This window comes from Scomber japonicus, chromosome 7, assembly GCF_027409825.1.
Source record: "Scomber japonicus isolate fScoJap1 chromosome 7, fScoJap1.pri, whole genome shotgun sequence".
NCBI lineage: Eukaryota > Metazoa > Chordata > Actinopteri > Scombriformes > Scombridae > Scomber > Scomber japonicus.
In genome coordinates this window covers 27,059,550-27,085,727 of record NC_070584.1, presented here as the reverse complement: position 1 = coordinate 27,085,727, position 26,178 = coordinate 27,059,550, and the positions used below count along the sequence as shown (strand labels likewise).

The window sequence follows — 26,178 nt, the reverse complement described above, 5'->3', positions numbered from 1 at the left end:
ATTTCATCTCTGTACTCCGCTGACACATCCAATTTAAAAGCAAGTGGAATTTATTAAAACTATTTGTAGCTTTAAGTTCACCAACAAATTACATTTAATTTTAGCTGATGAATATTTGAGCGTGTCCGTCAGATTTCAGGGTGGCTAAGCAGTGACCTTTCCTGATTCTGTTGTTGGGGAGGATGTAAGGATGTGAAGAAAGATCGGAGAGCGTCTGACAGCTCATCGGTCATGTCCACCGACCCTGCCACAGTGAGCCGGAGAAGGTGCCGAAACTCTACCAGCCTCTGACCTCTATGTAGAGATACGTGGTGATACATGGCAAGCTCAGGGCTGTGAGTGTTTGTATGAGTCACAACTGCTTCACAACTTGTTCTGTTGTTGCATTTAACGTTTTTATTGCACTTCAGTTAAATTCATTTCCTGCAATTACTTGCACAAGAGAGTCTACCCTGTTTGTTTCAAATATTGTAGAATACAGAAGATACAACCGATTTCTTGAGGTCCTTGTGGTTTTAAGGTCAAGATAACAAGAAAACTACATATTTATTACATCAGAAATTTTTTCTGCCTATTCTCTATTCAACCTGTCTGCATTCATATACAGATTTCTGTAATGGAAAAACAGCATACACAATATCCCATCATAAACAATATTTGTGATATATATATATCACATTAATTGATAGAGAAATATTTATAGTGAATAAAATAATTCAATCACACATTTAGTTTATTTATTTGCCCAGGCAGAAAACACCAGGATATAGTTTAAAATATAATGTACAGGAATTGTGTGGATGAGACCAAAAACCTTCATTGAAATGTGAGAATATATCTCAAAAAGAAGAAAAAAAGTATAAATACAGAAATTTTGCACTCAACAGAAGGAAGCAGTTCAATCATCGAGAATTAGCTGCAAGCAAAAACAATCGATCATCAATCATGCAGCATTACAATAATTGTGCACATAAAGTTTTGCTATTCGTCTCCCCTTCTTCCGATTTGAATGTGTTCAAGAGGTATAGCACAAATTTATGATAGACTGCGCTTACTTGCACCGATAAATATGACACTTTAGATTTTGGTTAATACTCGACCCCAGAGCATGGACACGAATTTTGGCGAAATGCTCTACACCAGGTTTCCAGATACATGTTGCATGGCATTTATGGTGCCCCCTATGGGTTGGTATCTATCTCCAATTAGAACTGACGTTTTGTACCAAAATGTATGTTGATTGGACAAAGTTATATGACCAATATTTGCCCGGCCTTTTTTGATCGATTTAGCTAATTTATGATAGAAATGTTTAACTCACTCGCAATTGCTGTAAACCAAATTTGGTGTTGATTGAGGATAATCCAAAAAGTAGATGTCACATTACTGTTTTTCACGGCATGCAAATTAGCCACAAAAAAAAAAAAAAAAATCCATAATCTCAGACTTTGGTCCAAGAGACGTTTTGTAGAGTACATTGAGCTGGACTTGTGTATTAACTTTCAAGTAAATTGATTGAAGTTGTGAGGGGCCTTAATTACAGCGCCACCATCTGGCCGATTGGGCTCTTATTTTTTCGTGAAGCAATTCACATCATTTCTAGTCATTGTGTTATAGTATAAATTTCATGATTATAGCTCATGTCAACTCTCAATTTGAGCAGTGGAAGAATAAAACAAACAGCTCTATAATAGGCAAATATTAATTATATTAATGAACCAGAAAAAACACAGAAGTACATTAAATATGAAAGCATGAACTTACAGACAAAAGAAGAACACACATCAAATTAAAATAGGTGACTTGTGCACATTAACTGAAAAGAAAGATTATATGCGTCCATAATACATTCAGAAGGATGTTTAATTTTAAATAACTGAGACTGTTGATGGGGAATTCCTGGAATATTTCTTTACACCTCATCCTATAATCAGGACCTGCAGGTGGCGCTGTTTAGACCGAGGTGCTTGCAGCAGAGAGACGGGGATTCACACATTCACGTTGACACACACAAAGAGACTCACTCTCTGAAACACGTTATTCATTGTCCCAGAGCCTACCAGGACAGCTCCTCTCCTGTCTGAAGCTGGCTTTAAAATAACAGATTGTGCTCTTTTGTTGGCTGATTTCCATAATCATGAAGCAATAGTGTAAGCGTGAATCTGCACCGGCTTTGACTGAGCTACACCTGCTCTCTTGCACTCTCTCTCTCCCTCTCTCTCCCTTTTGTCTCTGGCATCTCTGCAGCAGCAGCTCGGAGCAGCGGCGCCGAGGAGGAGGAAGAGGAGGAGGAGGAGGAGGAGGAGGAGGAGAAGGAGGAGCGGGGTGTACCTGACACCTACAGCCGCGCGTAGCAGCTCTCTTCTCCCGTAGAAACACCCCGGACCGCCCGCCTCGTGTGCTGCCTCGTTGTCTCTGCATTAGTTCACCGGTGTTTAAACGGAGCTCACTTCTGCTTCCTCTGACAGATCCCAAAAAAGTCTTAGAGAGCAACAAAACACTGAAGAGTCGCGGATCTTTTAAACAACTCCTGCACGGACCAAGAAAGCTTTAGGATTTTTCTGACTGATTTTTTTTTAAATTTTCTTGTGAGAAAAAAGGGACTACGGCTCAGAAGATGCGTGCCCTGCTGCTTCTCTGTGTGCTGATGAGTCTGTCTGCAGCACCGGGCCCGGTGGCCGGAGCGGACAGAAGCTGCGCCGACCTGCGGCAGTTCTACACCGGGAAAGGGTTCACTCTGGCAGGGGTACCTCAGACCGAAATCTCCGGTGAGTTTTGTGGAGAAATGACATTAAAAACACACAATTGATTTTTTACTTCAAATCACATATTAAGACACTTTTCATGATTATAATTAAAGATATAAATGATGTTTCGCTCAAAATTACCAGGTTTAATTTATAACATAATGTGATTATTCTCAATATTTAGTTATTTTTTCTAGTCTTACTGTAGTTTCTTGTGTCTTTCTGATCTTCTATGGTATGCTAGTGCCACAGAGATTTACAGTGATTAGGTGTGTAATGTTTGTATTGTAAATCTACCTGACAAAGGTGTGAGGATCATTGCGCTTCTTCTGGAGGATGATGGTTAAAGTGGTAGATTAGAACATTGTTATGATTGGTGCTTATGCCATTCATAAACCTGCACCCAAAGCTTGTGTTGCTAAGTTTTAGGTTGCTTTGGCATATTTAATTGTCTCAACAGCCAAAAACACTGGCTGTAAATTTGAGTTTGTTTCTTATTATGCAGTTATCTTGTTTTCATCACTGAGCCCTGAAGTGTTTTCCAGTCTTAAGGCTGTCCTGCATATCTCCATTACAGTCCTTTCTGGGGCATTTTCATTGTCTGCTGAGGGCAATAATGCAGGTGGGTGTAAGCCATGTGTCTTGTGGAGCTATTATGATCTATTCAGGCCACTAATCTTTGTTTGCTTATGTTTGAGCTGCAGGTGTGTGCAGCTGTTATACAAACTATACAGTAGAAAATATAGATTTGCTTTCCTCTCATAGCTAAATCCGTGCAGTGGTACACAGATGCCCAGATTGGGCATTTTTCATTGTCTGCTCTGCACCGGACTGCAGGTGGTGTGTGTGTGTGTGTATGTGTGTGTGTGTGTGTGTGCGTGCGTGTGTGTGTGTGTGTGTGTGTGTGTATGTGTGTCTGTTTATGTCCCAGTAGATGCTGAAATGGCCCATTTTGTCATTTGCATAAACTAATAATTTAGGCTTGCCTGGGGAAACCACAGCTCAGCAAGGTCACAGCATAAGCTGCTGTAACAAACTTGAGTTGAATAAGGGAGGAGAGTCAGATTTGGGATGGCTTACAATTATTTTTTCTTTTAGTTGTATTCCATTATTTAGACTAACATTAACGATTTGCTGATTATTTTCTTAAATGTTTTATTAATAGTTTAGTCAATGAAATGCTTAAAAAAATTAGGAAGACACAGCATTCACATTTTTTCAGAGCCCGCTGGGACATCTTTAGATAGCTTGTTTTTTTCTGACTAACAGTCCCAAACCTTCAGATATTCAATTTCCTGTCATGTATGACAAAGAAAAACAGCAAATCATCAGATTTGAGAGGCTGGAACCACAGAGCATTTGGTGTTTTTGCTTGAAAACGATGAACCAAATACCAAAGTTGCCAAATAACTTTATTTCCATGGATTAATCAACTAATTGTTGCAGCTTTAATTCAGTCTTGATACCCACTCTCTTGTCAGTCAGATGTCAAGCCAGTCAGGCAATCATGCCTTTAATCAGTCAGTCAATTAACCAGCTAGTCAGATAATCAATCAGCTTGAGATGCAGCAAGTCAACCAGTCAGTCAACCAGATATCACGCATCAAAGTCCTTGTATCTCATCTCTCTGGTTCACAAACGTTGATTAAACTGTCTCAGCCTCAAGGAAAGTGCAGATAGAAAATTGTGAAATTGAGTTGTTTTCCACTTTAAGGCAATCATCTGTCGCTCTGTGTCTCTCCTCCTGTTTTTCACCGGAAGATGGACAGAAAGCAGTGGTCTTGTGGGAAGGAGGTGAAAGACAGGCGAGATTGAGGGTGTGTTGTTGGTATGATCTGAAGGTCATTTCATGTTGTGTCAATGAAAATGTGCATGTATGGGCGGGTGAGTTATTAAATATTGCCTGTGTGTGTGGGTGTGTGTGATACAGACAAGCGTGAGGCAAAGAAAGGTGTAGAGACAGAAGCAGACAGAAAGAAGACACACTGACAGAAAAAGAGACATTTAGGTTGACAGAGACGGAGCAAATGAGTCACTCAAGGTCTCCGTTGGTGCTTCATGGACGACCGTGGAAGAGACCAGGCACGACTCTCTGCCTCCCTTTCCATTAAAAACTCATCTTTTATTGACAGATGAAAAACACAATGCTTCAGTCACTTGGACCTTGATCTGCTCTAGTTATTTGAGCAAGAGTTCTGCCTTCCCAGAACTCATTAAAACTGACAACCAGATAGGAGCAGAAAGATGGCGACAGGCAGCAGAATTACCCAGAACAGGGGCTCTTCAATCTTTTTCATCTCAGGGACCCAAGGTTGGTAAATTTAGCTTTTTTCGCTCAGGGAGATAGAGACTCCTCTGCACTCCAGTGTCAGTGTCACTCTAGAGGATGTTCGTGTCAACCATGTATTCCAGAGATAAACAAATCATCCTGTGGTAGCTGTGTTTGCACTTGGAAAGACCTCATGGATGGAGAGTTACACACATTCATTTGGACATCTTTCTTCCCCTTTGTGGCCATTTACTTGGATGGCAATTTAGTTTCTGATTTAGTTTGGATGATGCAGCAGCTGTGATAAACATGACTTTTGTGTGTCTGTCTTTGCATTTTCCCAAACGTTGTTTTTGCATACAAATGCAAAGGGTTCAAAAGTGTACTTTCCATTTAAAAGCTTCTTGTTTTTAAACTTTTAGTGATTTATTTGTTTCACTCTTCCTAAAGTTGATTTGAGTAAAAAAGCTATCTGAAAAGATTTATAAAGGGCTCTGGAATATGTCATCTTTTCAATTATAAGACCTTGTAGTTAAAATAATCTCTTAGTATAATTGCAAAATTATCACTAAACTAATTAAATTTTACATGATTTTAAAGTGAGTGAATGGCTAGCCCTCCTTGTAAATGCAATTTTTGATCAAAGTGGGATATTAGTTAACAACCCAAATTATAATTAAGTTATATTTATATTTGATAACGTCAAACAAAACAATATTTCCCCATTTAATTTCCCCATGGACACTGTTTTGATGTGTAAAAACCAACACGATCATCTTCAGAAGTAAAACTATAGCTGCGTACATAATTCTTGCATCATTTCAAAATGAATCTGTTATCACTCAGCGTGGTCAACACATGCACAGAAGATTTTCAGCCCCGTGGCCTTCCTGCACATGAAAGCTCACATTTGGAGGAACAAGTACTATCCTAATGATTTGGGACAAGGCTCAGCTGTTTCCAGTTTTGAGCATTTTGGGATTAGAATTAGAGTGGTACTAGAAGGTTACTTCAGTTTACTGGCATCACAGGGTGACAAATCCCTCAACAGATAAATGAAGGATAGACTTTTAAAGTTTTAAATGACACATTTTAAGAATATAATGTGTTTTTCTACAAGGCCTTATTTTGTAGACTTTCAATATGTGACGGTTTTCCAACACTTGGTTATCCCTCACTCTATCAGATATGTAAAGTGCCATTTGGCAAACACAACATTCACTTCAGTCACATAGCCTCAAAAACAGCAGCTTGTTATTTTGAGTGCAATTATTTCTCCAATAAACATAAAGGTAGATTTTCACAGATGAATTCATGGCAATTGTTGAATCCTTTGTTTTTTTTTCTCCAAACCAATAAAATGTATAGTAGATGCATAGAAATTCAGTTAATTTTCAGTTTGCCTGGAAAACTGCCAAACAACAAAGTAGAAATGCAATGTGCCTCCAGGCCACATGTGAGCTGCATAAAGGGATGATTTGCATGCATAAGCTGACATACAGTAGCTGCAAGAGAAAGATTTGAATACCTGAAACACACATTATAATGCCAGGTGTAATTATTCTATATATATTAGATCTACTATGGAAGAGAATCTGCTTATGAGATACACATTATTGCCAGGTATTAACAGAGTGTGAGACTTAGACTTGAGAGCAGATATGAAAACTGTAATTCCAAAATGCACAGAGTGTAATATGACAAGCAGATGCTCTGAATTCCTACCCTTTAAAAAAAAAAGAAAGCTCCATTCTTCTCGCTCCCTGCCAACACCTATTGTCCTATAGGTTTAACACCATGTGAATGGAAGTCATCTTTCCTGCTGTCTGCCTGTCTGTCTTTGTGCCTGCGAGCGTTTCTAACTCACACTCACATTGTAGCCTTCACCTTGTCAATAGTTAAAGATGAGCTCGTCCTGTAGTGTGTATGTGTGTGTGTGTGTGTGTGTGTGTGTTTAAAAGTCAGTGAAAGCCAACACCTTCTCCAGGGAAGACACTTTTAATTCACACATGCATTATCTGTGCAGCGCTGCACACACCCATGTGATCGGGTGACACACAGAAACAGAGTGGGACTATAGTATGTCCTGCACGCTTCACACTCTGTATTGGAAGGTATTGAGTTTTTACGCCTGTGTGTGTGTGTGTGTGTTACAGATCCCGCATATTGGATTGTTGCTTGTGTGAAAGAACACAGAAGAGGTGCAGAGAGGATGTGTGTTTCAAATGTCAGAGTTTAACATGATACACATTGTTTTAGGTCAGATTACCTGTAGATTAGGATAGATTACAGGTTTGGTTACCAGTTAGTAACTCTTAAACTAGGCTGAATCAACTGAAGAGCCTCTATTCACTTACATTTACACAACCCCCATTTCTCTGTTGTTGCTAGAGCTGCATAGGGGCGACTTTCAGTGGTTTTATTTCATAATGACGTGATATTATGTTATCATTCTTCAAATTTGTGTTGTACAAATTAATGACAGGCAACAACAGCTCCCACAAAACCTCAGTGAATAGGTTTAAAAATGCTGTTTCAACCCTCTTCAGGCAAATGCATTGTGTATGATTTGTTATGTGGTTGCCTGAGGGAAACCTGTGTTAGGTGAAAATAAATGTGATAAAAGACTAAAAGGCGCTCTGACTTCAGTGTGCAGGTCCGTTTCTATTGTAGCCTTCCTCCCTGTTAATGTTTCCAAACTAGCTGACACGAAAACCTTTCAGAACTAGTTACTGAAGGTTTTGTTATGCAGAGATGGAAAGTTATTGGCAGAGCCTGAGCATATTTTAGGTGAATGTTGATTTGTTTTATGAATCCACTAATTATTTATTGGACAAAATAATCATATCAAGTGCTGAAAACCAAAAACAACAGCCACCTTCACTGCAATTATTATCACTGAGGCTATTGTTTTAATTAGCCCGTAAGACAGGGTTCTCCTTTATTGACAAAACAAATTATATAATACAATGTTGGGCTAGATTAATTTTTGATGGTTACAATGGCCTGCCTGCAATTAATATTTAATTTTCATGCATTCATTTATTTGGTTGATCCTTGTACCAGTTGTGTTGTATTTTTATGATGGAAGAGTAACAACAAACTTTAATCTACCTGCTCATCTGTCAGTCAGGCTCTAATTTGAATGAACCTATAATTACGGTAATATGTTGTTTTGCGTGTATGAGCCAAGCCTATTCTATCTATCTATCTATATTCTAACTTTGAACATTTTTTGATACTGCCACAATGACTGACTCTATGGTGCCCATCTTATACATTAGTTTTATCAATTAGACTGTAAATAAATGGATGAGGTGGACAAATAGGTTTGACCTGTGCATATTAAGGAGAACTGATTTTTGAGGTTTTGCCAGAATGCTGGTTGTCAGTTAGTTATCGTCAAAAGTGTTGTGGTGTGGTGCTGAATGATTTGAATTGTGTTCAACATGTATCCAGCAAAAAATGTTTTAATTCTACTTTCTCCAGTGAGAACTTTTTGCTTTTCTGTTTTACTCGTGTTTTGACTGTTGATCAGAGAAATAAGCAATCTGAGAACATCACATTGGACTATTTTCTGACATTTCATTAAACAACTGTTGAAAAGATTAACTTTTAATTAGAAAATAATAATTACTTGGAGCTCCACAATGATGAAAGAAGCAGAGAAAGAGAGCGTAGATGCAGCTTTTTTTTTTAACTTTTTGAGTGACAGCAGTATTAAATACCTATTTTTTTAAATTTACATTACCTGTGAGAACACTCCAACACTACCAAGCAGAAGAAAGACGTACTGTATGTGTGAATACAAACACTATTTTATACTTTCAATGCTGCACATCTGGGGATGCTGGCCCCTATCTTTGGGATCCTTGTGTGTACCGACAGTTACATATGTGTGTGAGAGGAAATTGATACTGTCCATCATCTGTCACACATCACATGCTCACTCAGGCGCTCACAGCATACGCCACCAAGTGGAACGCAGTATACCCAGTCCGCACACACGTAAACGTACACAGGCATACACACAATCCCTCTATACTCTTCTATAACTTTTACACCCCTCCCTCTTCTCTTTCCCTTGTTGTCTGGCTTATTCCTGCTTCCATCCCTGCATTGTTTTTCTAGACAGGCTCAGATCTATGAGTGCAAGGTGTGTGTGTGTGTGTGTGTGTGTGTGTGTGTGTGTCTGTGTGTGTGTGTGTGTGTGTGGAGGTTTTGGTTGGCAAGATCTGTTAAAAGCAGAGCTGTGAATCTTTCATGATGTCTGATGCAGCGACATGAGAGAGAGACAGACATAGATAGAGGTAAGCAGGAGGAGAGGATGTGAAGAGAGGAGACCAGAAGGAAGATAAGAGGAAAGGGTGGAGGCTCTGTCCTGGTTGCCTTTCCTTATATCTACCCCTCGTCCTCCCCTCATAGAGGAGGGATGGGTGTTGCTAAGAACTGGTTTGATCGTGGCTCCCGTGCTCCATATTTGATGCTTTTCTGATGCCCTGTTATTACATGCAAAATGAAATCTGTAGTGAAGACAAGTAATTACTCATCTGGAAATATGTCTAAGTGTTGTAGAGTTGTCTGTTTGCTAACTTGTTTCCCCTAAACAGTGATTTTCCAATCACAGTTTAACAACCTAGACAGAGCATGTCTGTCTAGCTTTATTTTTCTCCACACATGCCAAGAAAAGTGTGCATGAGGCTGTAGTAGGAGTGAGGGCGGTGTCTTTTTACAGCTTTTTAAGCCAAAAACAAAGCAAAAGTGTAAGAACTGATTAAACAGTTAGTCTTGTAACTGAACCTTACCTCCAAGGCCAATGTGTGCAGTATTGACTGACTACAAGTTTATGAAGTTATAGTTTATGTTAAAAAAGGTCCCGTCTAACACATCCACTGTAGTGTTTCCTTACTGTGTGGAAATCGGTCCTAGGTTTACATTAGCGCCTCACAGTAGCGTGATAGCATTAACCAAATCCATTGGTTTGTCCTCAACATAAAGTTTTTTTTCTTGCAATACATAAAGGGAAAACAGACTGTTTTTATGCCAGCTAATAAGCAAGCATATTCTCATCTGACATTTTTTCTTATATTACAAGGACTGATCATTTCTCTCAATTAATAATATCAACTGGTGAGTATGTTAACTGTTGCCCTTGCACGTGCAGCTTTAGTATTAGCGTTAGCATACATGAATATTTACTTAATTCTGACGATATTAAAATGTCAACAACAAACAGCCTTTTCAACCCACTCTAGGAGTTAACATTTTAGCTAGCTAGCTAAAATCTGCTATCGAAGGTTGTCATTTCAAAGGGCAAAATTGACGGTTATTAGCTAGAAATGAGGCCAGCTGCTTGTTTATCTCTGAAATCAAGAACCAATTATTTAAAAAATGACAAAGAATTACAAAGAATATCACATGATAAATCTGCCATGGTTTTCAATGTGAGCCCACCATTGGAAAAGTAATGATTTTTTGTTGCATAAATCCTCTTCACAGTGTTGAAGCTTGTTGATATATGTTATACCGCCACATTAATACATGCACATTTACATTCTAGGTATGTACCCATAGCTATTATGCAGAGTGACTGTGGGTGATGGCACAAGAAGATTAAATCCTTTCATCACCAACATATAATCAAGTAAAACTGATGAATGCAAGAGTCAGAGACATACGGCCCTCCTGCATCCTTATGTTCATCACGTATGAAAGGAGTGGTAGGTGAGGGGGAGAAAAAAAAAAGAACCGAGGAGCAAAAGCACAAACCGTTCGATGCTTTAACATCAATCCTTGCACCAAAAATCAATGCAGAACAAACCAGCATCGTTTCTCAATAACCCCTGTCGTTTTTTTCCTGCAATTCTCTCTTTCCCCCCATGAGTCAATTCACACCTCATCTCCTTGTTCTTTCCCTTCCCTTTAATATTTACTTCCACCTTCTTATGAGACGCTATTTTTACTTTCTCCTCCTCTTCCTCCTCCTCCTCCTCCTCCTCCTCCTCCTCCCATCTCTCCTCTCATCTTACCCTCCTCTCTGAGAGTCGAGCGTCCATCTGTTTTCCAAATGAAAAGATGAGTTGTTTGTCTGATGTGGTGGACTCGGTGGTTGCTTTGTGAGTCAACGCTCTTCCTACATATGCTCCGAGGTTCCCTGTACACTGTGTGTGTGTGTGTGTGTGTGTGTGTGTGTGTGTGTGTGTGTGTGTGTTTGGACTGACGAGATGGAGATTTATTGGTGTTTGTGTCACTTGAATAACAGGAATTTACATAAATGAACCAGAGTGAAAACTGGTTATACTGGTAGTTTTTTCTCAACTGATTATTCTGAAACTATTGAGCAATGGAATCAAATAATGTTCATGGAGAGTTGAGATGATTAATCAGCTAATCAATTATTTGATTGACGGAAAAGTAATCTGCAACAAATTTGATGAATGATTAATTCAGTCATTTTTCAAAGAAGAATTTACACTTTCCAGGCTCTAAAATGTGAGTTTTTCTTAGTCTTGTAGAAACTGAAGATATATTTGAGTTTTGAACAGTTGGTGGAACAAAACAAGTTATCTAAATATAACAAATTGAATTGGGAGAAATTGTGACAGGTATTTTATACTGTTTTCTAACATTTTGTAGACCCAAATATTAATTGATGAAGATAAAAATCATCAGGTGCAGCCCTGTGTTAATTTATAACTGATACACTCATATTCAGCAAAGAGTTAAACATAATTTTCATGGTTTGGTTTAATTGACATGTTCATTATTTAATCTAATACTGAGGAATTATTTATTTCTTTTCCTAAGGTGATATACCAGAACCTTCTTTATGGATATGTAGTAACTTATCATGCATTTCCAAGCCTTGACAATACACTTCAGCTAAAGTTGGAGCTTTTTTTAATAACTTGACAGCGAATAGAGACGACAGGAGTGGATGTAATGTGTCGGCTTACAGTGCTCACCCTGCGTTTCAGCTCGCAGCTTATAAACTGTCATGCATTGTGGTTTGTAATTTCAGGAAGAAGGACACAAGTGCAGTCTCCTCAGCGGGTTATACAGAAAAATTAGAGAATGTACAGCGAGGCATTACAGTGCCCTGCTTTCCGTTTCACTAACCTTTGCAGTCCAACACGCCATTGCAGAGCTGCTTCCAGTGAATGCCTGGCTTCCATCGATTGGTTTTAACAAGGATTCATTGTTGTAATTCAAGTCTTTACTGCAAAATTATACAACCAAATAAACTCTAGTGCCTCAGAAACCAAGAGAGATGTTATATATTTCTAAATTAATGTAGTTAGTTCTGAAAAGTCTCCAGAAACCTCAGTGTTGAAGCCTTTTTCAGGATATAAAAGAACATTTCATTCATTAATAACATGTCTAAGAGTGTACAGCCAGCGGCTCTATGAGGCTGCACAAAGATGAACTGAATGCTAACATGAGCATGGTAATATGTTTCCAATAAGTGTCTTTCCATCCTCCTGTCTTTTCAATTTGTCCTTAAAAATATCTGAGTGCCAAAAATTACAAAAATATAGTAAAGGTGACATAAAATGATAAAATTTGACAAGAGGCAACCAAAACCGATTTAGCGATTAAATTGTGATGTACATGAAGCATGTGAATTAAATGTCCACTTATGTTTCTGCTCTACCGCACCAAAACGACAACATCAGATCTGTGTAGACCAATAAGGGGAAGACTGTAACAAAAATGTCATAATTATGTAATTTGTTTTGTTTTTCGCTAACATAGAGGGGGCGGGATTCATGATCAATACTTCAGCCAACCACCAGGGGGCAAACAAGATGTTTCAGCTTCATTTTTGGGGCGGTGTAATGATGTCCATTTTTATATACCTTCAGTGGTCTCAAACAACAAAATCCATCAGTGGACAGAAAGACCTGTATTGTTGTTCCTAGAGCTGCTAGCATTACTAAAAATGTATAAACTCTATAAAACATGAAAACAACCAACAATATAACTTCTCCCCTGAGAATCTGCATTCTGCAAGAGGAATCTCATTTGCAGTTAAAAATGATATTGAACAGTCTAATTAGACATACCATAAAATATTAAATGACTGGCTGTACATTTGTTCAAAGTGCTATACAGTCACCAGGGGAGACATTATTTTATTACAGCTCATCACATAGTTTGTAAGTATTTTCCTCCTCAAACCCCAGCAGGGTTATTATTGGTTTTATAGCTTCAATAGTGTCTTCAGAAGAAAGTGTTAGTAATTCAGTGCTTTTGTTCAGTAGTGGATATTTCTGTCAGTGTACACACCCACAGTGTCCTTACTGAGAGGTCACATCACAGACACACACATGCACACCCATGGCGTTGATAGGATCACTTGTAGACAGCATTATCAGAAGTAAATCTCATTGAGTGTGACTATGTGTCCGTGGCAGGTCTATCTGTCACAGCTTTAAAAGGTAAATCAAGCAGACTTGGCACGGGTTTCCAATAGCAAATGGTGGATGCTGATTAGCTTTGATACACTGCTGGTTAGCAAAGTGATAAGATGATTGATTTTAATGCAGAGGAATGATTTTAAAAGGTCAAATCAATAAGGGATCACGCTGCAGCTTTCACCTGGATTCAAGTGTTTGTGCTGTATCATGGAAAGAGTAAATTGATGATTTGTTGAAATTGAACACACACGTTGTCACACACGCTCATGGTATCATGAGAGGTGTGGCTAATAAGCTGAAACCAAATGCTGCATCTGAAGCGTCCGCCACTGTGTGTACTGTACGTGTGTGTTGTCAAGTGTTTTTCTGTGTATGTGTGAGGCTCAGACAGAGGCCTATAATTAGACATGTTGCTGTGAAAATCCAAACTCGATGCACGCCTGTCGTGTTTGTGTTTCTACAAGCCTTACTGTCACGCAGCCAGCCTCCCTCCCAGTTTTTAAAAATCATTTTAAACTCCCGAGTATCAGCTCCACAGCTATTCCATGTTACTTTTATTGTCATTTTTATGGCATTTCTGCTTTATTAGATACACTGTAAAAAATATCCGTAGATTTCACGGTGGAAAACTGTGAAAATGCAACAGTCTAAAACTGTAAATCAAAAAAAGGTAGAAAACAGTTTTTGAAACGGTAGAACACTGTAAACGAATATACCACACTGAACTGTACAAATTACAGATTTTTTCCGTAAAAAATACAACATTTATCCTTAAAAAAGTCACAAGACAGTTTATAGCTTATATCCGTAGATTTCACGGTGGAAAACTGTGAAAATGCAACAGTCTAAACCTGTAAATCGAAAAAAGGTAGAAAACAGTCTTTGAAACGGTAGAACACTGTAAACGAATATACCACACTGAACTGTATAAATTACATTTTTTTTTCATTAAAAAAATGCAACAGTCTAAACCTGTAAATCAAAAAAAGGTAGAAAACAGTTTTTGAAACGGTAGTAAACTGTAAACGAATATACCACACTGAAATGTAAAAATTACAGATTTTTTTCGTAAAAAAAATGCAACAGTCTAAACCTGTAAATCGAAAAAAGGTAGAAAACAGTTTTTGAAACGGTAGAACACTGTAAATGAATATACCACACACTGAAAAAAGTGAACTTGGGCAACCATTGATGTAAGGAGGGATTTCTCTTTGAACTGACCCATAATCGCTATGTTTCTGTCTTTTACTTGGTTTAAGGTAAAATATCACTGTGATTAAATGTAAATCAAGGTCTCATTGGTTCAAAGTAATTCACAAACATCCAATCAAGCAACAATTGTACTTTTAAGTTGAAAACGTTGCATGTCACGTGACGTGCGTACGTACTGACGTCACGCTACAACCAGACTTCAACTTTGAATTTTCCGCCATCTTGTTTTCCCGCATGAAGACTTCACAGAAGAAAAGAGAAAGAAATCGGTAAGAAATATGCATGACTGTTAAATATGTGTCTACATTCATACACCACTCTTACACAATGTAACTTTACGCTGTTTTTATCACACAACGTCGATGATTAGCCGTGACTGTTTGGTACAATTAGCTAACGTTAGCTAGCGGATCGATACAGGTTAGCGTTAGCATTAGCATTAGCTTAGAAGACGCCGCCATGTGTCTGTGTCTGAGCGCGAGTTTCAGGTAACTGACGTCCTGCTTCACACCTACTGCCACACAAGTACAGAGTAACTGAAAACTTTATTACACTTTGACTGAAGTTTTCAGAAATGATAGTTTTCAGTGACTTGAAGCTTATTTTTCGTGTTAACAAAAGGAGAAAGACAGTGTTTGTATGTGTTCAAATGGAAAACACTTGTTTGCTCTCATTAACAAATGTCTCCTTTCTTCCAGGCATGCAGTGATCTCATATAGTTAAAAGAAGCAACGTTTAATGGGTAAGTGTTTATATTTGAATGTCATGTGAGTTATGCAGCTGAGTATCAGGTGTAAGGTTATGGTCATGATTATTATGAGATAAGTATTATTATTGTTCATCACCTGTGATATGGAGTTTTATTTTCTGTGACTGAATCCAAAGTCAAAAGCAATAGAAAAAAAAAATCAAAAGGACTTTTTGTATATCATTCCATATGTTCAACATATGCATTAAGTATTATTAAAATAATACCACATGGTAATATCCTGTGTGACGTAAAAAAAAAATCAAAATTCCAAGTAGTCCTTATGTTTCATGCTTTATTTTGTCAGTGGTAATCGTGAGGATTTGCCTACCATATAAGACAGAAGTGTATCCCTATATTACTGTATATTAAATTTATAAAATATATTTAAAATATTTTTATGTATTTTTTATATTTTATTATAATCTATTTTGTAATATATATTTATAAATTGAGTTTTCAGTATCACTTCCACTTCTACCAACAATGCCAATGTAATTTGGGTCTTTCTTATGCTCCAACCACCCCCATCCTCCCCTTTTCAGTCATCTGCTGAATGTGGAAATGTAAAGACTGTGGGGTCACCAAATCACGACGATCGGAACTTCTGAAGCATTACAAACTCCAGGAGCGATGGCCAGCGATGTTTCAAGAAGCGGAGGTATGAGCTGTTAAAACTCTATTCCAGAGTCCAGTCAGGCAAACACTATATTTTCCTGATCTTTTTTGAACTTTGCCAATGCCTTAACATGAAATGTGTTGTCTAATTTGTATATTTCAGATCAATGCTGAATTCCTAAGAATTACAACGGTACCGCTACAACCACGATTCTTGGCTGGTTTGGATAAGCAGAGCAGTCAGCTTCTTCAGGTCATGAGGAAAAAAGGTGGAGCTGTCGGTCAGAAAATCAGGGACACCCTTAAACCTTTGGATCAGGTATGAAATGCATATGTGTTGCATTTGATTTCCTCTTTTGTCAGTTCAGTTCTCTCTGTGGGTGAGTTGAAAGGTGATACGTATTTTATCTTTCATCTTTTGATATGTCTTTGTTGCTACAGGGTGTGGACTTGAACAGAGTGCCTCCTGAAGTCGCTCGTGATTTACCTGGGTGAAGATGTGAGCCACCTGATCAAAGAGTACCTGGTAAGTCAGCAAATCATGGCAGTGCACTGAGATCAGGGTGTTTTCTGTTAAATGTAACTGTTGGCCCTGGGCGTTTGATCAGACTAATCAATAACTACCGGTATCCAGGAGAATGACATTGAGGGTCTTTCCATCTCCTTGCTGTCTTTCTCTCAGTTCAATTACTTATTTGGATTGTCATGCAACTGTCCCTATTTCTCTCTCTCTTTCTCTACCTCCCTTTGATATTTAACCCTCCTGTTGGCCCGGCGTCCGAGGGAGAGTTTCTCTCGACGGGGTAGAGACAGAGACGAGGGGAGAGACCCTAGGCTGGGACCCGGGGCGACAGGAGGGTTAAAATTAGAATGTGATCAGAGGAGTGCACATATTATGTACTACTTGCATGATTAATTGTGTGTCAATAATTGTAATCATTATTTAATTAATAATCTCCCCTCTCCCCTCCCTGGGTACAGTTATCTAAACTAACTTAATTGTCTGATTTCAGGTTGTCCAACAGGAAGAGGCGGAGGAAGAACTTGAAAAAGCCGCCATGGCCATCTTTGTCCTGCACAATGGTGATGCTCTCTCGAGGGGCTGCAGAAGAACCGTGGACAGCAGGTATAGACCCCTTTAGAGTTTGTAAACAGGTATGACGTAATTTGGCTGTGTGCGCACCGCTGCCTCAAAATCGTCCATGCTCCGTTCACTTGTACAGAGACTCGACAGGTGTTTTTTCCGAAATAAGATAACGGATGCTCGCGCTAACCTCAGATATGCAGTGAGCACCACGGACACGGGTATTCCTGGCGATGTCTTGTAGCAACAAACATCTCCTATGCTTCCGGAACAGCCTCTTCCCTCTCAAAATAGCATAACAAGTGTACTTTTTGGAATCTCTATTTTTTTAATCAACGTACACGCTTCAGAATGGCAGTTTTTCTCGCTTTAGTGTCTGCACTGTCACCCATTAGTAAATACAGAATCACCACTCCCGATTTTACCCATGCCTGCAGTTCTCCTAGTGGCCGCTGTCGAGATACGGCTCTGAGCGCAGCAGCCCATTCTTTCTGAATGGAGTCTGCACTCCCCCTAGAGTGTAGAACCACCCAGAAAAGTGGAGTCTCTCGTTATATCCCTACAATATCTCTGGTGTGTTTGAGTCAACGATGCGCACGCATTCATGAGCACGTCGACTCTGAACGGGTCTATAGGAGGCGCGCACACACACACACACACACACAGGTGTTCATGCACAGTTTTAATTCCCTTCATGAAAGTGTACTGTGAAGCACCACAAAAAAACAATTTAAATTGATTGATTGACGTGTGTCCAAACTTTTGCCTACACTATATATATATTGGTGTTTTACTGTTAACTTTATTTGTTTGAGCAGTGTTGTCATCTTCAGGTTCCACTACAGCATTGCATTTTAACAGATGGACTATGCACCCACTGAAATGGTGGCGATTTCTTGTAACGGATAAATTGTCATTTATTCTGTCTACTCCATTAGTTCTAATGGCTTAATGTTGTCTTTGTTCTCACAGCTCTGTGCTTGCACTGGTGCTTCTGATTCACGCAGTGGAACCAGCAGATGTTAAAGCGGCATACCTTCATCGTTCACACACCTTCAAGCCAGGTTGGATCACCAGAACAGCCCCCTTTTTGACTTTGCATGCCACAGAAAGGCAAGACCTTTGGCTCCTTTCTATGGTGTTTGGACTTTGGGGCACGTTCTACACCGAAAGACTGTTGAACTCTTTGGGACTTTTACCAGATTTTCCATTGTTTAAGTCTTTTAAGACAATTTGGTGCAAAACGCTCAAAACGGCAAACTTATGTTAAGAGATGGGGGCACAGAGAGTTGTAAATTATAGGAATAAAGTAACTATTTATGGGAAACTGGTCATTTCTGTGATTTCTTGTGATTAACTATTTATTAGGGTTAAGGTTTAAGCTGAGCTGAGTGTCAGACTTTTACCGTCAAATTTACAGAGAAATTCTGGCAACTCAGCAGCCAGATTTTCACCGTTAAAATAACGGATGTCCTTTCACCGTAAAGTTTGCGGGGAAATTCTGGCAACTCAGCTGCCAGATTTTCACCGCTAAAATAACGGATGTCCTTTCACCGTAAAATATACGGAGAAATTCTGGCAACTCAGCTGCCAGATTTTCACCGTTAAAAATAACGAATGTTCTTTCGTCGTAAAATTTACGGTGAAATTCTGGCGACTTAGCTGCCAGACTTTCACCGTAAAATTTACAGGGAAAAACTGGCAACTCAGCTGCCAGATTTTCACCGTTAAAAATAACGAATGTTCTTTCGTCGTAAAATTTACGGTGAAATTCTGGCGACTTAGCTGCCAGACTTTCACCGTAAAATTTACAGGGAAAAACTGGCAACTCAGCTGCCAGATTTTCACCGTGAAATTGACGGTTTTTTTTTTACAGTGTAGTTTGCCGTCGGGAACTGAGACACAAAGTTTATTTGATAGAGGTGGCGAACTACATAAAAACGGCTCCTTGGCTCGTAACATTTTGGAAAACACAGTGTGCGTCATATCCTGATGATACACCAGGGTGCATGAATGAGTTCTCAAAATCTTCTACATGTTGTGAGAAGGCTACAGTGCAGCACTAACAGCAGCTTGCCCAAAGGCCCCTTGGGAGATATAGTCATGAATATCAGTGAATAAACTGAATCAGAGGAATAACCTGCTCCCTATGAAATTTTGAGAATTGCTTACACTAGATTATTGCACAAGATTTACCTCTCATATTACAGTAGTGGGACAAACAATAATTATCATTCACATTTTGAATACTCCCTGAATTTGCTCAACCCTATTTTTTACTACTGTATGTATGAAGTACATTGGGGACTACACAACCAGCATAAATTAAGATAAGTTCTTAACACAAAGTACAGCTAAAACTATGGGGTCAGTTTTTATTGGCTACAGTATTTGGTCATAAAGCAGATTTTGATCTTACGATGATGTCAGAAGAAAATCAGGAATTACACAAGTCATAATTCAGGCTGATGAGTCAATCATAAAAATAATCATTATTTGCAGCTGTAACTAGGGAACCAGCAGTTAATGACCACAACACCAAATCTATTTCGATCACTGAATAATTCTGAGATGTAGGCGACACCTTCCAGCTTCATGCTCTAACAAACGACACATTTTTCCTTCCATCCCTTATTTAACCATGTCTCTCTATTTTTCAAGAGAGACCTGGTCAAGAGAGCATAAACACTGTTACAGCAACAAAATAAACCGACAATAAAAGAGCATACAAACAATTTAAATACATACAGTTTAGAATAATAAAGGAATGGTTTTCCATGTTTTTAACATTGATTGAATTTAAATTTGACTTAACTGTACATGCATTGCCAGTAGAAGTGTTCCAGGATTCAAAATGTGGGTATGTAATCTCTCATATACATATAATCTCTCTCAAAATCTCTGATCTGTGATGAAAGTCCTTTGCTGATCTGGGAGTCAGGAATTAGTTACATGGCAATCATGTAACAAACCATTTCTGTCTTGTCTTGAACATGGGACTTGGATCATTTTACCAGCCATGGTGAGATATCTTATTTGTATCAATCAATTATGTAGAAAAGTGAAGGAATCCCCAGTAAATAAAAGATTGTCCTGGTGTAATGATTTAAATACCGATATCACAGAGAAAAGCGGAGGGTTGATATTCAACAATGCTCAATATCAAACTATCAATACTACGTTGAAATAAATGGATTTTTCACTTACTCCCACTCTCTTACATCGATATAATGAAAATAATCTAGACACAGAGTAGGGGACATTAATACACTGTATGTGGAACTGCCAGAAGCTGCAAATCTTTGGGGTAAAAGCAATACAGATCTTATCAGATATTGTTTCTTTACAATCAGCTATCTGTCCCTTCTCTTTGCATCCTGGGTTGATAAGAAATCTAAGATGAAAATGATCAATCTTTGATTTCCACATGCAAAATATTGTACTGCACTTCAGTAGGAAAAAACTGAAGCACCAACTGTTAATGCTAAAAAGCCTTTCACGCTGTCTGGCCATGGAAAAGCTGACATATGCTGCAAAAAGCCACTAACAAACTTGCCAAATAATATGGGTAATAATATTCTTTATACACTATTAGGACACTTAGTTACCATACCTACTTTGTAATTTGTACTTTCTGATAAACTGATAAAGGAAAAAAACAATACATATATATATTTTTTAAATTCTTTAGAACTGACTTAAGTCAGAAACAGAAATCAGCTCTGAAAATTTCAAGTCCTTGTGTACATTACTCCTGGAGGAATGGGGAGCATATTTAAAACCTGTTTTTGCTCAACTCCATCCTAACATGAGGAATAGCATCTGTAGTAAGTCATGAGGAATAAATAATATATCTAACTGTCAAATACCCCCTCATAGTTACAGCATACTGATAATCTTACTAAGTAATGACTGGATTAATGAACAGGAGCAAGTCATGTTGTATTTTTAAAAATTATTATTTGTGTCTTTGTGTATTACTTTGATATGTGATTGTGCGGCAGAGGTTGAATCAAATGCTAAATCTTTCGTCAAATTTCCAGCTCCCTTGATGCTTTAGTCCAAAACCACATGGCTGTACTCCCAGCAGCTCTGATCCGCCAGTTGTTGCCACATTCAATCAGATTTTTCACTGTTCTGACATTGACGACTTGACCTGGAACGGCTGACCTCAGGCTACAACCTAATGTTCCTCCATCGACAGAGATTTAATGCCCCCTGCTGCGAAAGAGCAGGAATGGAGGCAGATTCTCCTAATGTGCCCCTATTAACCACCCCACTAAACACCACACACACACTCACATTCATGTATTCCCACCTCCCGTTTGCCACCTTCCCATCAACACTAACGATACTGTGCTGTTGGATTAGGGACTGATGTCTAATCTCCCGCTAATCCTGGCCTGTTAATCTATGTGTTAGCAGTTCTTAGCTCTCGGCATGACAGCTAATGCACTGACCTTGCTGCAGAGGGAATAACACACACACACACACACTAAGTTATTCCATATTTGTTGCTGTCTTTTTGGCTCTTGCTTCAATACAGCATGTTTATATCTGCAGAGGTTCTTATTATTTCTCAGGATGCTTAAGTCTCCTTTTGATTTGTCACAAGACGACACAATCTCCTGTTTACACTCAACTGTAAATAAAGGCTAATCCCAGCAGTCAAAGATAGCTGACATGACCTTTGTCGTCTCCAGACTTATCCACATACTTGAACTAATGTGCACAGTGAGTCGTTCTCTCTCTAGCGTGGCACACACCAGCTGGCACGTGTTGTGCTTTTTTTACAGACTGAGTGATGGGGAGTAAAAGTAGTAGTTAGTTTAATGCCTTTAACTACTTCCAGAAATGACATAGAATTATGGTATTATACAGTGAAGCTGGTGCCATACGAACACACACATGCACACACGCTCGATGGGCAGCAGACAGGGCTGGACTGTGGGGTAGGTGAGTATTTTTAGTTTAGTAATGGTATAAAATGAGGAGGGGTAAGGGGTTCATTCAAAACACAGTTTGCCCACACTCCCTCTCTTTCTCTGCCAGATGTTTTTATTTAATGTTCTTTCTTTTTTCCTTATTTTTAAGTGTGGTCTCAAGGTTTTCAAAGCATTAGCATTTAATATTCCTCAGTGATGCATGTTAGTGATTGCTAACATGCCTATAATGGGGACAATAAAGACTGTGTTTTATGTATAGGGGCCATGGTTAATGCATTATAATGTAGTTCTAGTCAGAAACACAGGACTGAATGAAGTAGAGCAGCAACTAATCATTATTTTCATTATTGATTTTGTAGATTATTTTCTCCATTAATTGATTAGTTGTTTGGTCCATAAAATGGTGAAAAAGGTCTATCACAGTTTCCCACCAATGTCTTCTTTTGAAATATATTATTTAGCTGGTCAGTCAACTGATTAAATGACTCATTTTTCAGCTGTATCTATATTTGAATACAATCTGCAGTCACTAGAAGATTCAACACCATTCATTTCATATACACGCAATACTATTTAAGTGTTAATATAAGTTGTGACAGGAGCAGCCTCATTGATGTTCATGTTGAGCAGAGTTTTGAAAAGTTCTGCTTGCTGTGGGAAAATGATGATGATGAAGTGCCAAAAAACTGCAGTGTAGGTCAGTTTTTGTAATGATGGATAATCATGTTCAATGATGGTTGATTATTTATGCAATCATTTGTGAGAAACTGCTAATATCAACACTGACAAAAGAGGCTGAAAATCAAAAGAGCACGGTGAAAAGATTTAAACCAAAGGATTTATTAGACACTTAGAAACAGATTACAGCTTTATATTTCACTCTACTTCCCCTCTTTTCTTCTCTGCGTCTGCTTCTCTCTCACCACCCATGTTCTCTCTCACCCCCCACCCCCACCCCCTCCCCTCCCTCCTCCCACCTCTCCCTCTTCTTTCATTTTCCATTTTATTGCCTTCTCATCCCTCCTTCTCACTCTCTCCTCTTTCATCATTACTGGCTCTGTCTCTCTCTCCCTCCCCTCCCTCCCTCGCTTTTTGGTGGATAGTAAAAAAGGTAAAAGTGTACTTTGGGAGGATTCGCAGGAAGGCCATGTGGGACACTAAATCACATACAGGTGCCCTTAAATGGCAAAGAGAGTGTAAGATTGAAATGCACACACACACACACACACACACACACGTGCACATGCCCCTCATTTAGGTAGCAGTAATTTGCCGCAGTAAGTGACAGGGTTATTGTAAGACGCTCATTAAGAAAGGGAAGCAGCGAATAAACGTCTGACTGAAGGGAATAAATTCAAACCGCTGCGCCACTTTTACTGCTCAGCAATAAGCCGCTTTGATGTGGTGTGTGATGGCAGAGCTGGGGCAGACACAGGGCGTGTGTGTGTGTGTGTGTACATGTATGTGTGTGTGTGTGTGTGTGTGTGTGTGTGTGTGTGTGTGTGTGTGTGTGTGTGTGTGTTGGAGTCATACTCATGTGCAGCCTCTTGTAACATTCACATTTTATTTGTAATGCAATCTCAGTATAATGCTTTTTCCCCCCCGTTGTTTCTATCATAACATACGCACTGTGCTATGTATGTGTCACTTCCTCTACGGGTCGGAGGTCAGATCAGTTACAAAGCGACAGGCTGTTACTGTGGTAACACAGTGCAAGGTCACTTCCTAAATGACAAACTTTCATCTCAGCGGGAGAGGGGGAAGGAAAGAGAGGAGGAGGGATGGATGGTTGGATGAAAGGAACGAGGTGACATTAGAGGAAACGGAGGGTTGAAAGAAAAAGTGATGAGAAGCTGATTTGAGGAGGAGAATCAAAAGGAAGGCAGAGATGGATGACATGCAGGGTGAGGAGAAATGTGAGGGATGAACAGAGTAAGACAAGACTGGAGGAGAGGGGAGAGGAAACCTGAAAAAGAGACACATTTGTCCATTTATATTCCATGTAACGACTAAAGCAGTGAACGAGGAACACTTAACTGTTTTCTTATTTCATAGTTTATTCTGCAATCATGATATGAATAGCTGGCATCACTTTACTTTACAACACATATACCACTGCAGCAAATTCATTTTGAGAGAATTATAATGCAGCCAAAATTATATTTTTTATGAACATCTTGTGGAAACGTTGTTAAGGGCAAGTTGCAAAAAGTTCATACTGAATGCATTGGCAGTATTGTAGTTATTTGCCTACAATTTATGCCCTTGCAACATAATATCTGCTTGTTACGACAAAAGCATTATAAAACATTTTATGGTTATGTGTAGGCAGTCACAGCACTTGGGTAAGATTTGGGAAAGACTGGATCTGTTCACTTTATTGTCATTAACCGATACCACAAAAATGTCCATAATTGTCCTTCATTGTAGGAAAACTGCATACATAACGATGGAAAGTTGAAGCTGGAAATTGGTTTAAGCTGTGGTGTAGTTGGGTAAGATTGGGTAATTTGACCTTTATTTACCTCAATTTCACCAAAGTTTTTATTTGTTTTCTTTTCGAAATCAATTTGGCTAACCTAGAGGTTTGTTTAAGATGTATCTGATCATCTGGAAGCTCACAATGCTTTCCCAGTCTGACTTCTTTTTAGTTCATGTTGCTACATGTCCAGATCACTGCAATTATTTTTGTGAACACAATTTTAAATGGTAAATGGACTGTACTTATATATAGCACCTTTCTAGTCTTTACTACCACTCAAAGTGCTTTACATTACAACTCATTCACCCATTCACACACATTCATACACATTCATACACTGATGGCAGGAGCTACCACGCAGGGTGCCAACCTGCTCATCAGGGGGAATTTAACCATTCATTCTCATTCACACACCGTTAAGTGAGGACACATTGATGTGGACTGGAGGAGCCGGGAATTGAACCGCCAATCTTCCCAATTGAAGGATGACCGCTCTACCTCCTGAGCCACAGCCATCCCACTTTTAGTGTTTTAAGACTATGAAAGTATGACCAACGTTGGAATAAACAGAAATTATCCTATGAATAAATAGATATCATTAGCAAAAATGATCAGAAATAATGTTAACCCTTTCAGGTAACAAGCTCATTTTATTATAAATAGACAACAATGATTCTTCTCCCCTTAGGACAGCTGTTAGTCAAACTCCAGCTGATTTAGCTTTAGTGTATACTGTCCAACCTTTGAGAAAGATTAGTCTGCAGTGTTGGTGCAGGTTAGATGTGTGATGGAGCTCCTCCACTGTTGCTGAGAGTGTAATTGGATTTACACGTTTCATTTAACCTGCTTGATGCCTCAACAATCTCAGATATTGGATACATCACTTGTGTTTCTCAAGTAAAGAAACTTGATCCTGTATTTTTCATGGAACAGAAATGATCTGTAATTACTTACAATTAAACAAAAGTGCAACCAAAACAACCCTGGACCAGTTCAACAATGTTCAGCTATTTGGATGCTTTATTATGATTACCTTTTAATTGCAAAGTATTCAGAACATTTGTTTTAGCAGCAGTTTCCCACAGTTTCAGAAACACCAAAAACTGAGCTGCGACTCAGCTTTGTGTATGCGCGCGCATGTGTGTGTGTGTGTGCACGTGCCTGTGTGTTTATATGTTAGAAAGTGCTGAGATTATCCTGTGTGTACATACCATTCATGGTAACCTACAGCCTCAGGGTATTACATCAGTGACATTAAATGTCTCCCTACATTTGTGTGTGTGTCTCTGTGTGTAGGGTGAAAAAGGCTTTACATATAATTTAAGTAACTGCTGTGTGTGTGTGTGTGTGTGTGTGTGTGTGTGTGTGTGTGTGTGGTTGTGTGTGTGTGTGTGTGTGTGCCCACGTTATGAAATACAGTGACCTGATCTTCTTAATTGTATGTCTGGTGACCCTGATCCACCTACTCTAGGCTGCAAGGGGAGGTGTGTGTGTGTGTGTGTGTGTGTGTGTGTGTGTGTGTGTGTGTGTGTGTGTGTGTGTGTGTGTGTGTGTGTGTGTGTGTTTTCATAAGCTCTCATGCATTCAGCAGTGTTAATCTTTCTCCGTGTGGCTGTATTGTTATGTTGGATATGTAGTGGTTTATGTCTCAA

The 26,178-nt window shown here is 38.9% G+C and overlaps 1 protein-coding gene and 2 long non-coding RNA genes across 3 annotated transcripts in view; all 3 read left to right on the top strand.

Annotated features, from left to right (window-relative positions):
- Nucleotides 1-2,617: 2,617 nt before the first annotated feature.
- Nucleotides 2,618-26,178, top strand: part of LOC128361704 (glypican-1-like) — a 43,844-nt gene continuing 20,283 nt past the window's right edge. The window contains exon 1 of the mRNA XM_053322250.1: nt 2,618-2,768. Coding sequence (XP_053178225.1) covers nt 2,618-2,768 — 151 coding nt within the window. The remainder of the gene's footprint in view (nt 2,769-26,178) is intronic.
- Nucleotides 14,849-17,054, top strand: LOC128361705 (uncharacterized). Its single transcript, XR_008321601.1, has 6 exons — nt 14,849-14,917; nt 15,347-15,390; nt 15,942-16,057; nt 16,178-16,333; nt 16,456-16,540; nt 17,028-17,054. It is a non-coding gene; the product is annotated as an uncharacterized LOC128361705 (long non-coding RNA).
- LOC128361706 (uncharacterized) lies at nt 17,109-18,425 on the top strand. The gene is made up of 2 exons (XR_008321602.1): nt 17,109-17,140; nt 18,071-18,425. It is a non-coding gene; the product is annotated as an uncharacterized LOC128361706 (long non-coding RNA).